Below are 14592 nucleotides of genomic sequence, written 5' to 3'. Positions count from 1 at the left end.
AGGTCATGTTGCGGCTGTACAGGACATTGGTTAAGCCACTTTTGAAATACTGTGTGTAGTTCTGGTCTCCCTGCTATAGGAAGGATGTTGTGAAACTTGAAAGGGTTCAGAAAAGATTTACAAGGATGTTGCCAGGGTTGAGCTATCGGGAGAGGCAGAATAGACTCAGGCTATTTTTCCTGGAGGGTCAGATGCTGAAGGGTGACCTTATAGATGTTTATAAAATCATGAGGAGCATGGATAGGGTGAATAGCCAAGGTCTTTTCCTCAGAGTAGGGGAGTCCAAAACTATAGGGCATAGGTTTAAGGTGAGACGGGAAAGATTTAAAAGGGACCTAGGGAGCACCTTTTTAATGCAGAAGATGATGCATGTGTGGAATGAGCTGCCAGAGGAAGTGGTGGAGGCTGGTACAATTACAACATTTAAAAGGCATCTGGATGGGTATATGAATAGGAAGAGTTTAGAGGAATATGGGCCAAATGCTGGAAAATGGGACCAGATTACTTTGGTGTACATGGTCAGCATGGATGAGTTAGACCGAAGGGTCTGTTTCTATGCTGTGCAACTCTACGACTCTATATCCACTTTCCTTAAATTCCAGTTTGGCGAAACTCAGTTACCTCACCTTGTAATGTCCAGCCTCATCCTGAATTGTCCACTTGTCCATCACATCCATTCTCATTGATATGCTTTGGTTCTCTGACATCCCATGCATTTAAACTTCGAACTCTTGTTTGTAAACGCCTAATTTCTTTGTCTTCAACTACCTCCACTATTGAATCACCTTTCTCATTCTTTGATCCTCTGACAATGTTTTAATGTGAGTCACTTCTTTTTATCCCACAATTGTTGATAAAGTCTTTAGCCACATTGATCCTATTGCCAATATGTCTCTTCCCCAAAGCCTTCACCCCTCTTTCTCTTTTTTTTGTTAGTGGTTAGCATTGCTGCCTCGCAGCGCCAGGGACCCAAGTTCAATTCCACACTCAGGTGACTGTGTGGAGTATGCACATTCTCCCTGTGTCTGCATGGGTTTTCTCTGGGTGTTCCGGTTTCCTCCCACAGTCTAAAGATATGCAGGTTAGGTGGATTGGCCGTACTAATTTGTCCTTAATGTCCAAGGACATGTGGGCTAGGTGGATTAGCCATGGGAAATGCAAGGTTCCAGGGATGAGGTGGATCTGGGTGGGATGCTCTTCAGAGGGTCGGTGTGGAGTCGATGGGTTGAATGGCCTGCTTCCACACTGTTGGGATTCTTTGATTTTAATATTTCCCAAACAATAATAATTGTTTGGTCACCTCTGCAAGCTCATGTGGCATGGCAAAGTATCTTTGCTTTATCCTTTTGGTCTATTTTCTCCCCTCCCAACCCAAGTTAAAAGTTGCCTTCAGGAATCTTCTGCATTAGAATAACTATTCAAATGTAGCATTTGTTGTTATTCCGGTTTTTCAAGTGACAGTCCAATCCTCATGTTGAAGTGCAGGTTGCTGCTATTCCTGGTTTTCCCAGTGGCCCTCTGCCTCACTGTGTTGGAGTTCAGGTTGTTGCTGTTCCTGGTTTTGTGTAGCTCTCAGTCCCTCCTTTCTATGTCCCTGGCAGTTCGTTGACTGGAGTTTTCTCTCAGTTTGTATGGGTTTTAGTCCTCCCTTGACTCTGCAATATTGAACCCAAAAATATGGCGGATGACCCTGTGGAGAGAGTTGTATTGGAAAGTTGGAGTTGCCCAATTCATCTTTAAAGAAAAAAAAATTAAATTAGCAAGTTAAGGAAAGTTTTTCGGAAGATGCCGTTCTATAAGAGGATCGTGGCGCCCCAGCTGGTGTCTAGGTTGAGCACTGAGGAGTTTGGAAGAGTTTGGGAAGATGGTGAGGATGAGGAAGGGGTAGAGGAGGATGGACACGGGCTGCAGAGGAGGAAGAGGAGGAGAAGGAGGAAGAAGAAGCTGGAGCAGGAGCCCCCGCCGCCCAGTGCGTTCCTCTTCGAGAGCCTGCAGGACGTGTGCGGCCACACACTTGCCTCCCTGCTCCGGCAGCTGGCCGACCTCAGCCGCCTGGCTACCGGCATCTTCCAGGAGCTGGAGCTGGAGGCGAACTCGCTGTGTGTTCGCTGTAGCCACCTCCACAACCGGCTGCACAGCCTGCAACACCGCACCCTCCGCCTCGACGCTAAGAAAGTCGCCGTCCGTAAGTGTAGAAAACAAACTGCTACATCTGCTTCTAACCGTGTGGCCCCTTTCCCTTCAGTTTCGCCTGCGTGCGTGTGTATGCTTTTTTTTTAAAAGAAAGTTTCATTCAGCTTTCTACATTCTTGGCCATTTCTAGCACTTTGTTATTTAGCATATTGTCCCTTTTACAGGCAGTTACTTCACTGAAACATGTTTAACAGTAAACACGTTTAACTATAAACACACGAGATAGGGAACTTCAGTAGAGGGCTGATCATATTTTAAAAATTCATATCAGACAATTTTCTTCTGACTGTGGATTAGAATGGGGAGGGAGGCGGGTGTTGACGCCTCTGTTATTGTTTAAATTATACCTGTTTGAGAGAAATGATGGATATCCAAGGATATCATCAAGCTCTGTTTTTGTGCTGGGAATTTTAAAAGTACACATTGCATTTTTAATTTGGCTGTTTAGTTTGTTGGGAATGGCCTTGATGCAGCCTACATCCAGAGTAGACTTGCTTACTATTTTTAAGCATATTTTTGTTGAGCAACAAAGCTGTAATTTTGATGTTGTGATCTTTGGTTCCTTTGGTTGCAGCCTATGTTTATTGCACTAAATAATATATAATTTTAGATTTATTGTTTTTTTTCCACCCAAATGTTTTGACATAAAGGTGATATTTATGTCGTGTTTTTCTTTAACCACTGTTTCCCTTGTAAGTTTTTCGTTATTTTGTCACTTTCTCAAGTACTCAGTAGATTAAAAATGTTCCTGAATAATTGCTGTCAGAATTCAGTGTATAATTTTTTTTATTAAGCCATTGAAATTAATATTACATTGGCTTAGTAAGTGTTAGTCAACTGTACAGCTAAAGCATCCAGGAGAAAGTTGGTCAACCCAGACCAGTTCCAGCTTTGGCCTTGGTGCATTGTAGGTTGTAGATGTGGTACAGCATGGAAGGAGGCCATTCAGCCTTGGTTCCATGGTGATGCTCTGTGTAGAGGAATCCCAGAAAGTTTTGTTGCCTCTGAGGCCCAAAAGGTTTCTGCTGCCATCACCCTTGTGAAGTCACGCTGGACCGAATTAGCCAAAAGTTTTTTTGGCTTTGATTGTACATAAATGCAAGAAACCGGTTTTGCGTCTGTGATGCTTCGCCATGCCAAATAACCTGCCAACATTCATTGAGGCTAAACTTGGGATGCGCCATCTGAGGGTAACTGGTACTTGGAGGATGTTTCAAGGACACAAAAGCCGTCAGAATAGAAGAGGAAAAAGCAGAAGAGAACAAATAAGTAATTTTTCTTTTCACTTTTCTCCATACATCTTTGGAAGTTTAATTTCTGCATAGTTTGATTTTATTATTTCATTCCAAAAACCTTAACTAATCAAGTATCGAGAATGGTTCGATATTGTCTCTGGGATTGTAGTCAATGGAGATTGGGCATGGCTTTATTAAATTGCCACAGATAACCTACGTACACTGTACAATTGTTCATTTTGCTGTTGGAAATGTGAGGGAGAGTTTTGAGTAACTTAAGATACAGTTAATAACAGTCCCATAGTTGGAGTGACTTTGTTGGCAGTACAATGAGGAAAATCTTGCAAGAAGCAAAATTACAGAAAGACACAGTGAGTACATGTGTTCAACCTTATTGAGTGTTTGCTCCTCTGATGCTGCTTGGCCTGCTGTGTTCATCCAGCTCTACACCTTGTTATCTGAGTGTTTGGGATATGTGTTTGATGCCAGGTGGAGTTCGGTGCTTGTGGAAAGTGCTAGGTCGAAAAGGGGTCCTGTTTTTGGTGCTAGGTGGAGGGGTTTGTGTTGGATGCTAGGTGCAGAGGAGACCATCAACCCCCTGCCCCGGATATGATACAGAAGCAAAATTATGCCATTTGGCCCATTTGAGTCTGCTTCACCATTCAATCATGGCTGATAGGTTTCTCAATCCCATTCTCCTGTAACCCTTGATCCCCTTACTAATTCAAGAACCTGCCTGTCTCTGTCTTAAATACACTCAATGACTTGACTTCCACAGCCCTCTGCAACAATGAGTTCCACAGATTCACTACCCTCTGGCTGAAGAAATTCCCCTCATCTCTGTTCTAAAGGGTTGTCTCTTCACTCTAAGGCTGTTTCTTTGGATGCTAATCTCTCCTATTAGTCATGATGTGGCACTGACACCTGAAGAAGGAGTGAGACTCCGAAAGCTTGTGTCTTCAAATAAATCTGTTGGATTATAACCTGGTGTCGTGTGATTTTTGACCTTCTGTTAGTGAAAGTGTGTTCTCCATGTTTACTCTATCCAGGCCTCTCCAGAATCCTGTTAGTTTCAATGAGATTCGCCCTCAACGTCTAAACTCCATAGAGTACAGACGCAGAGCCCTCAACCGCTCCTCATATGACAAACCCTTCATACTTGGGATCGTTCTCGTAAACCTCTCTGGACACCTTCCAACACATCCTTCTTTAGATATGGGGCCCAAAACTGCTCACAGTATTCCAAATAAGGTCGGGCCAGAGCCTTATACAGCCCCTGTTCTTGTATTGGAGCTAATGAAATGAATGCTAACATTGCATTTGCCTTCCTTACTGCCAACTGAACCAGCATGCTAACCTTCGGAGAATCCTGACCTAGGACTCTCAGATTCCAAAGCTTTTCCTATTTAAAAAATAGTCTACACATCGATTTCAGCCTACCAAAGTGCTATCCTCACTTTTCCACATTGTATTCCATCTGCCACTACTTTGCCCGCTGTCTTAGCCTGTCCACTTGCTCCCTGCTTCCTCAACGCTACCATTGATCATTGTGTCATCTGCATATTTAGCAACAATGCCTTCAGTTCCTTCATCCAGATTGCTAATGAATACCATTATGTGTAAAGTTGTGGTCCCAACCATGACCCCTGAGGAGCTCCACTAGTCCCTGGCTGCCAACGTGAAAAGGACCCTTTCATTCCCACTCTCTGCCTTCTGCTAGTCAGCCAGTCCTCTATCAATGCTAGGGAGGTGTGTCAGTGGGCACTGTGAGACATGCCTACTGGGTGCTAAGCAGTCAGGTGTGTGTGTGTGTGTGTGTAGTCTTATTGGGGGAGGCATAAAGAGCTGTAATGTTTTGCTAAGTATGTTTACGTAGGAGAAAGCACTGTGAACACCTACTACTCAGCAACACCTCCATGCAAATGTTTGTGCTTTAAGGCTGGGATTCATAACGGTGTTGAGCCTGGATGAAGCATCAGGGCTCCCCCCTTTAACTCTTCTATTTGAGTGTTGCGGTATAAACTAAATTATAAATCCTACTTTGAAACTACATTTCTCTTTGCATGATGTGTTATTCATTCAAACGTCTTTGACCTAATGTCTGTTGGATCTATGTGGCATCAGGAAGTTTTCATTCTGTTAAATTCAGGGTTACCTGCAGTCGTCTTGACTTTAAGTGCCTGACTTGCAAATGCCTGGGAAGAGAGACTTCAGTTACGTGAAGAGACAATAGAAATGGAGCCTGTTCCCCTTACAGCAGAGAAAGGAAGGTTTAATAGACCTGTTCTAAATGATGAGGGGCTTGATACAGTAAATGAAGGGAAAATAGTTCCAAGGGCAGAAGGGTCAACGATCAGCAGCGGTAGATTTATGATTAAAACACCAGCAGGGAAATGAGAATTGTTTTCATGCAGCATTGGTGGGGAAGCAGATTTAATGACAAAAGTAAGACATTGAATGGCAACAGAGAAAGAATGGGAATAATGAGAGAGCAAATAATTGCAATTAATAATTGGATTATTGGTAACCAATAATTGATTTTAACATCCAATCTGCGCAGAGCCATTAGCACTGAGAGGTGCCAACTGTACCCAGAAAATGAGACATATGGCCAACACTGACAATTCCTGTTGTTTGCCTATTTATTGAATTCCCTATTGGACCTCGTTCCTGATGTAGGAATGAACCCAAAACAGCTCTCCTGCAGCAGAACAGAAAATAAGAATGCCTTAATATGACACAACATGGAAGGCCATTTGGCTGCCCTTTGAAAGAACTGTCCAGTTGGCTTCACTCACTTATACTTTCTCCTAGAGCCCCACAAATGACTAATTGGCCCTTAGGATTAATTGCTAAATTATTTTTGGCATTGCTCAAACATGAGATATCAAGCAATCCCAAAACTTAACAGCTTTCGTTTAAAGGAGGGCAGTATCACTGAGGTGGGAACAAATTCTGATTTAAGATTTGCCTATCTAAACTACTCTTTTGAGAGTATCCTCAATGCTTGCCCACCATTGAGGCTCAAATAAGGATTGTGATGGATTACTCTCCGTTTCCCCTCGACAAGTGCGACTCCAGTAACACTCAACACCGTCCAGGGCCAAGAGTGCCCACTTAATTGGCACTCCATCTACCTCCTCCATCATCCACACCCCTTCCCTGCAGACACTCTTAGTGGTAGCAGTGTGTACCACCTGCATGATGCATTGTAGCAACTCACACAGCACCTTCCAAGCCTATAACCTGTATACCTGGAAGGATAAAGGCAGCAGCTGCATGGGAGCAGTTAGACCACCACCTGCAAGTTCCCTGTAAGCTGTGCACCATCCTGCCTTGGATGTATAACGCTGCTGTAATAAAGGCACATAATACAGTTCTGAGAAGGCAACTTTGAGGTTAGGAATTAATTTAAAACCGTGAACTAATTACATAATTTTGAACAAAACATGTAACTTGAGTGCTTAGCAAGGTATCTGTGGAGTTAGTTGATTGTATTTGCAATGGCACACAGAAAAGCGAGAAGCGAAGGGCCACTAGTAATTTGAGAAGATTCAGTTTCAGATTGGCAGAATAGTTTGATAACAGCAGAAATATGGATTAGTTTGTGGAAATCTCCACACTGATGGTCTTCAGTTGGGAGAAATCTCCAGGTTCTGAGAACTGAAAATAAATCTAGACCATATAAACTGAAAAGAGCCAAATAAACAGAAATCTTAACGTTAAAATAGGAGTGGCACTTCACCAGGTTTGATAATCTTCAAAGAATATTGCAGGGAAAACGGTTGAATCTTTGTTTTTTTTTGATGATTTGTTAAAACCTTTCTAAACTGTTTCATATATGTGTAGTTTGGTTTTTTTCTCTCTTTTTTTCTCTCCAAAAAAAATGATAGCCTTGTATGAACATGTTTAGTGACAAACCACCATAGTAACTAAACCAGAAAAAAGTACAATCTATTGACATTACAGTGTCAAACTGGAGGAACACAGCAGGTCTGCCAGCATCAGAGGAGCAGAAGAGTTGACGTTTTCGGTGGGGACCCTTCTTCAGAAAGGCAGCATCTGCAGTTCTTGCTATCTCTGGGTGATATACAATCTATTGAGCCAAGTTCCACTCTGGGATCTGATTTGTCCAGCATTGACATCAGTTGGAATCATAATACTGTTCTTCTTCTGTCACTGGCAAAATCCTCTACAGCACTAAAGGTGTTATTTACACCGCTAGGGCTACTGTGATACAAGTAACCAGCTCACCAACACCTCCAGCAAGGCAATTAGCAAGAGACAATAAATGCTAGCCCAGATAGTAATGCATGCATCTCATGAATTTTAAAGTCAGAAGTTGCATGACACTAGGTTATTATCCAACGGGTTCGTTCAAAATCACAAGCTTTCATAGCGCTGCTTCTTCAAATAAACCTGTTGGACAAATGCTAGTGTCGTGTGACTTCTGACTTTATCTACCTCAGTCCAACATCGGTACCTCACCATCATGAATTTTTAAGAAAGTAAAATTGCGAAGCACCTTTTTTGCTTGTGCATTCTTTTTCCCCTCTTGTTGATACTGCTTTGAAAAGGAGGAGGGTCATTGTCACCAGCACTCTGGCTAATCTTTGTATCTCAACCAACATCTGTTCTTTAAGAAAGTCTAAGGTAATCTGGTCATTTATTATGTGGTGTCTAAGACCTTTCTGTAAGTGGGTGTTTGACTTTCCAGCCGTGGTTGATTGCATTTTGGTCTCTGAGTCACAAAGTGCTAGATTCAAGTCTTAGTGCAGGATTTGAATAGAAACTTCAATGCCAGTAGGCCAGTGTAGTACTGATTGGGTGCCACACTGTCTTAGGTGTTGTCTTTTGGATGAGACCTTAAACTAAGGACCTGTCTTCCCCCTTGGGTGCACGTGAAAGATCTGAGGACAAGAAGAGCATTGGAGTTTACCCAGTATCTTAATTAATACTTATCTTAATCATGATCGCCAAAAGAGAGATTATCTGATCATTATCACATTGTTATTTGTAGGATCTTATTGTGGCAATGTGGCTTCTGTCAGCATTAAAATGACTAGTCAAAAGTGTTTAATTCATGGCATTCACTGAGGTGTGTGGTAGCCATGTAGACCACTATGCAGATGCAAGTATTTATTCTTATTTCTTCCAAATTGGCCGCCAAGCTTCCAACATTACAACAGTTCCTACATTACAGAAAATACTTCGTTGCTTGTAAAGAACTTTGGGACATCCTGGAGTCCTTGAAAGCAAAATATAGATGTGCATCTGCTTTTCTTTCAACAGAATACATTTGAAGTGTGATCTCTGCTGTAAAGAAAATTGAGGGGTTAGTGTCACCATGTACAGGCTGCAAATTATTTCCTGGCCCTTGCTAACTGTAAATCTGTGCCTGCTAACTGTAAATCTGTGCCTGCTAACTGTACAACTCTGTGCAGGATGTGAGTTTTCTTCACAATTAGCTGCATGCTATTTCTTTTATTTAAATTTGACAGTAATTGCAGGGATAAATGATTTATGTTGTTGTGCTGAAACTGATACTTGCGGCTCCTCTGAGACTTCCTATGCATAACTGTGGGACTTGGCCAGCAAGTTGTGTGGTGAGTTCAAATCTGGGGTCCTATGCTTAATGTAAAAATTCAGGGCATTTGAAAATGTAGCTGAGATACTGTTCTTTTGGTAGGCGGAGGACACAGATTTAAGATTTTTTTTTTAAAATTCAGAGGGGAAATTGAAACTTTTGTGTTACTGAGCAGGTTGCGATTTTTTTTTTTTGGCACATGATGCTGAAAGCAGATTGAATGGTTACTTTGAAAGAGAAAGGGATAAATACTTATACGGGGCTCCGGGATTGAGTAGGGATGTGAAATTAACTAGGTAGCTCTTTCAAAGAGTTAATATTGATAAGATGGGCCGAATGACAACCTCCCATTCTGAATAATTTCACGTAAAGCTATAACATACTGTGTTGTTGTGATATATTGTTTCTACCCAATGCCTCAATTAAATTGCTACCCGTAAGATGCCCATTATTTTATGACTTTGTGATTCTATCCACATGATCACTTGTCTTTAGCCTGTCTGCTTTGTACTGCAAAGAGTTTTCAAGCGGATGTATCATCCTGAGGTATTTTCAGCACTTGAGTCAAGATGAGATAAAAGCAGGGATAGGCTGTTCAGTCCCTTGACCTTGTTCAGTTATTCATCTAAATCAAGGCTGATCTTCTACCTTGACATCATTTACCTGCACGTTCACCTTATTCCTTGATGTTTTTAAAGCTAGAATTCAATTGACTTGTCTCACAAATGTACTCAGTGATTGAGTCTGCACAGCCCTCTGAAGCTGAGAATTCTGAAGATTCGTAACTGTCTGGGAGAAGAAATTCTTCCTTGTCTTAGTCCTAAATGGCTTCCCTCTTATTCTGAAACCATGTTCCCTGATTCTGGACAGATGGACAGACACAATCCTTCCTATAGCTACTCTGATGAACCCTGTAAGACTTCTGCAATGTTTCAATGAGATTACGAAAATAACAAGACGGAGATCAAATATGTTCTTCAACGTGTAGACCTACTTACTGTATGTTGCAAGTCCTTGCCATTGTGAGCAGCTGGACAGCCCATAGATTTCATTAATTACGAATGAGAGAGCAGTGTTAAGGGCTGGTCATTGATCTCTTTTTTTTTGTTAAAATTTGTCTCCTAGGGACTCTGAACCACAACGCCACTCATTGTTTATCTCAGCACCTTTTCCGGATCCCTTTTTTGTGTCCTTGCGGTTTTTTCTGAGGCTTAGTTTGTCTGCTTGTTTACTCCCTGTGCCGCCACCTTCATTCTAATGATTCATGTTATGATTTGATGTATTGGAAATAGATGAGCATGGAAGAGGTGGCCCATGTTGTGCATGGAATTTAAAGTAAGGGCCAACCATGATGCACTCAACCATGAGTCAAAAGATTGTGGATTCAAATCCCCCTTCAAAGAGTTGAACATAAAATCCAGACTGGCATGGGTAGGCAGTGCAGTACTGTGGGAGTCCTGAGGGTTTGCCATCTCTCATCTCCTGAAACCCCTTGGGCTCTTTACTTCTGTCTCATTTGAAGCGCCATCTAATATCCATCTTGGGAATATGCATCCATGCAGGTATTTCCGAACGTGGCTTGGTGTCAAATTTTTTTTTGACATAACATTTCTGTAAAATGCCTCAGGACTTTATTTACTGCCTTGAAGGTGCTGTAGAAATACCAGTTGTTGTGACAAAAAATAATTTGATTGTGAGCTCTAATGGATGAATATTGTACTATCTACCTCATGAGCATCCCACTTTTTCTGCTTGCAAAGTGTTGAGATCGCAAATTAATTCCATCATCGGAGGGAGCATTGGAGAGCATGAACTGGGCCTTCTGGGGTCAGGGAGTCGTTGTCAGGCTGTGGGGTGGTGAGGGTTAGTGCAGAATGTAGAAACGACCGTGAAAGAGATGGCAGGGTGGGATGGGGTCTTTAGGTATGGTATAAAATCCTCACACAGAATTACTGAATTGAAGACAAATTCCACAGACGTTTGCTCTCTGCTTTAAATGATGGTTTCTGTTGTGGTAGGAAAAGTTTTGTTCTCCATCTTATCCTGCTGGAGATGTAGCACTCCTTCCACTCTGCCTGCTCTGATTCAGAAACGTGCTTGTGTTAATACCGATGCTACCAAACAGATGGGACTCTCCATTTGGGTTAAACCCAGTGGGAACTAGCCTGCCTTATACTTTGTGCCTCGGAGCAGTGTGTAATGGTTCAGGTTCCCACAGGGAAGGGAGACAAAAGGCTTTAACAAGATGTAGTCTAGATTGTGGCTTCAACTGTGTAATGTTTTGAAAAACAAAAAGGGAACACACTCACAGATGCTTTTTGAGTTGAGGGAATAATAATAGTAAGTTTTAAAAAATAGGCCGTGTGGAGTTTATTTTTAAACAAGCATTCAAAGCATACAGTGGGGCACTGTTAAAACAAAACATCGAGGCAGCTAGAGATCTACCCAAGGAAGCCTGTGTCATGACTTTCATCCAGTCACGTTCTGTGTCGTCCCAGTCAGGGTGTTCTTAACATTTCAGTCTCTGTTCTGTGGTAGATTTTAGTGAAAGATTTGTTTTTATATTTGGGACTAGTGCTGTTTCCTCTAAGTTCCTCCAAGCCTTCATCCCACCACAGGTTCTGTGCGCTGCCAATTCTGGCTTCTTGCATATCTTCCATTGTGGTCGCTCTACCATTAGTGGCTCTGCCTTCTGCTGAGTGTTCTATTTTATTAATTCAGGATTGTGGGCATTGTTGGCTGGGCCAACATTTATAGCCTGCCCCTAGTTGCCCTTGAAGATGTGGTGGTGAGTGATGCCTTGAATCGCTGTATTCATGTAGTGTTTGGTCATCCATATGCTGTTAGGGAGAGGGCTCCAGGATTTTGACTCAGCAACACTAGAGCAACTATTGTTCTGGAGGTTTTAGAGGGGTTCTAGAAGTGCTCCTCTTTCTCTCCTTCTTTCAGGTGCTCCTTAAATCTGACCCCTTTGGTCATGTTTATAGCTTTCTCTCCTGTTTTGCATCTTGATGTTTGGTAAATATTTCTGTGGACCTTAATCCAAGTTGTGAGATGTATCTGATTGAATTACCTAGTTGAAATTGAATCCTTGGTTGGGGATGACATTGGCATGGTGCTGGCACTTTCCAAACTGTGTGCTGCAAATTGAAGGGCTTCCTGCAATGGCTGGATCCTTGAATCTCTCAGAGTAAAGGCTAGAGACAGTCTCAAATTGGACGGCATGTTCATATGTTGCCATCCAGAAGTTTTTCTGATCTCCTGCCATGTGAGATCATAGCAATCTCCTGCTCCTTGTGCAGTTTTATTTAAATCCAGTTTTGTTAAGTGTTCCTGTAAGGTGAGTATGGAAATAAGAAATGGCATAATGTACGTTAATACTAAATGCTGTTCAGTTACATCGGGATAGATATGGGGAGGACGGAGATAAAGACAAGTGCTTTGTAGTTATGTGGAAGTGTTGTGGGATACATTGCCATGTTCTAAGAAAAAGTCTTGCTTTATTTATTACACTTTTCATGATCTTAAGACTTCCAGATTTGCAAAAACATTTTACAGCTAAAGAAATACTTTTGGCATCCAATCACTTTGTGCACTTAAGCAAACTTTTGCATGTAAGTTCCCACAAACAGCATTCAACTAATGATCAGGTAATCTGCTTTTAGGTGAGAATTCTACAATAAGCTAAAGCTTTTAATTATTTTTAAATACTTTTGAAGTGTGCTAAGCAAATCGGGCAGGCATTCTCCACCAGCAATGTTTTCAGCTTTGTTGTTTGACCTGGAGAAGAGTTTTTTGCACTTTGGGAAGAGCTGTGGAAGTTTTTGTCACAAACTTGTAGCACCAAAACTGGTGAACTCGGCAAAAGCAGAAAATTTCAGACATTGCCTCAAGTCGCTTCATACTACACTGCACACACATTTCAATGCAGATGTGGACTTGTGGTCTCAACCATCTTACTTGAGGGTGCTACTAAATAAGTCAACCTGGCCAGCAGCAATAATACAGAGTCAATACTTGATTTATGTTGAGTTGCAGGTCTGCATCAGATATTGATACAGATATTGCATCATTCCGCGTCCAAAGAAAAGTGATGAGGTAAATTTAGTAATGTGTCTGGTCACCCTCTGGTGCCTCTTTGTAAAGGTATGTAGATATTCACTATAGGTAGGATCAGACTCTGCTGTGATCTATCCTTGTTGAACCCTCACTCACCAATGCCATAGTCTAACTCACCCAAGAAGAATGACTACTCAGATATCTTGTCAACTGACAGGAAGGTTTGCTGCCTTCAGGGAAGAGCGGGGAAAGAGTATGGCTAGTGGAAGTGTGGGCATAAGAAGAGTTGTTGTTACAAAAAAACATAAGAAGTATGAAGCAGGAGTAGGCTATCTGATCTGTTGAGCCTGCTCTGCCATTCAATAAGATTGTGGCTGATCTTTACATGGACTCCGCTCCAGTTACCCACCCACTCACCATAACTCGTAATTGCTTTGCTGTTCAAAAATCTATCTGTCTTTGCCTTAGAAACATTCACCAAGGTAGCTTCAACTGCTTCGCTTGGCAGGGAATTCCACATCTTTATAACCCCTTGAGTGAAGAAGTTCCTCCTCAATGCAGTCCTAAATCTGCTCCCCCTTGTTTGAGGCTCTGCCCCCTTGTTCTAGTTTCAAGCACTAGTGGAAACAACCTCCCTGCTTCTATTTTACTTAATCCCTTCATAATTTTATCTGTTTCTATAAGCACCCCCCTCATTTTTCTAAATTCCAATGAGTACAGTCCCAGTCTACTCAATCTCTCTTCATAAACCAACCCCCTCAATTCCAGAATCAGTCTCGTGAACCTCCTCTGCACCCTCTCCAGTGCAAGTACATCCCTTTTCAAGTAAGGAGACCAAAACTGTTGTTGACAACATAGCAGCAAGAGGAGGCAGTTCAGATCCTCAAGCCTGTTTGACAGTTCACTGAGACATCTTTCCATCAGTCTTTCATGGAACTGAGCATCACTGGCTGGGCTAGTGTTTGCTGCCCATTCCTTAATGCTCTTGAGAACATTGTGCCCCCTTGAACTACTGTTGTCCATATTGGGAATATGTTTGGGAGGGATTTCCAAAGTTTTTGATCAAGTGACAATGAAGCCACAATAATGTAGTTACAAATCAGAATGGTGTGTGGTTTGGAGGGGAACCTGCATGTGCTGGTCCTCGCTTGCATCTGCTGCCCTTGTCCTTCTAGGCGGTCGCAAGTTTGGAAGGTGCTATTGAAGGGGCCTTGGCAAATTGCTACAGTGCATCTTGTAGATGGTACACATTTCTGCCGTTGTGTCTTGGTGGTAGTAGTAGGAGTGAATGTTGAAGTAGTGGATGAAGTATTATTCAAGTGTGATGCAGCACACCGCTTTGTCCTGGATGTTGTTAAACTCTATTGATTCAGGCAAGTGGAGAACATTCCACCAAATTTCTGATTTGTGCTTTGTGGATTGTTTACAGGCTTTGGGGACCCAGCGAATGGGTTACTCACCGTTGATGTACCACCCTCTGACAACCACATCATCTATTCGTATTTATATCGAATCAGA

At 42.1% G+C, this 14592-nt stretch overlaps 1 protein-coding gene across 1 annotated transcript in view; it reads left to right on the top strand.

Annotated features, from left to right (window-relative positions):
- The first annotated feature begins 1603 nt into the window (after nucleotides 1–1603).
- LOC109924162 (NHS-like protein 1) overlaps nucleotides 1604–14592 on the top strand; it is a 242639-nt gene continuing 229650 nt past the window's right edge. The window contains exon 1 of the mRNA XM_048601060.1: nucleotides 1604–2185. Coding sequence (XP_048457017.1) covers nucleotides 1786–2185 — 400 coding nt within the window. The 5' untranslated portion in view covers nucleotides 1604–1785. The remainder of the gene's footprint in view (nucleotides 2186–14592) is intronic.

The sequence above is a fragment of the Rhincodon typus genome, chromosome 9 (genome assembly GCF_021869965.1).
Source record: "Rhincodon typus isolate 14 chromosome 9, sRhiTyp1.1, whole genome shotgun sequence".
NCBI lineage: Eukaryota > Metazoa > Chordata > Chondrichthyes > Orectolobiformes > Rhincodontidae > Rhincodon > Rhincodon typus.
This window is presented reverse-complemented; position numbering and strand designations above follow the sequence as displayed.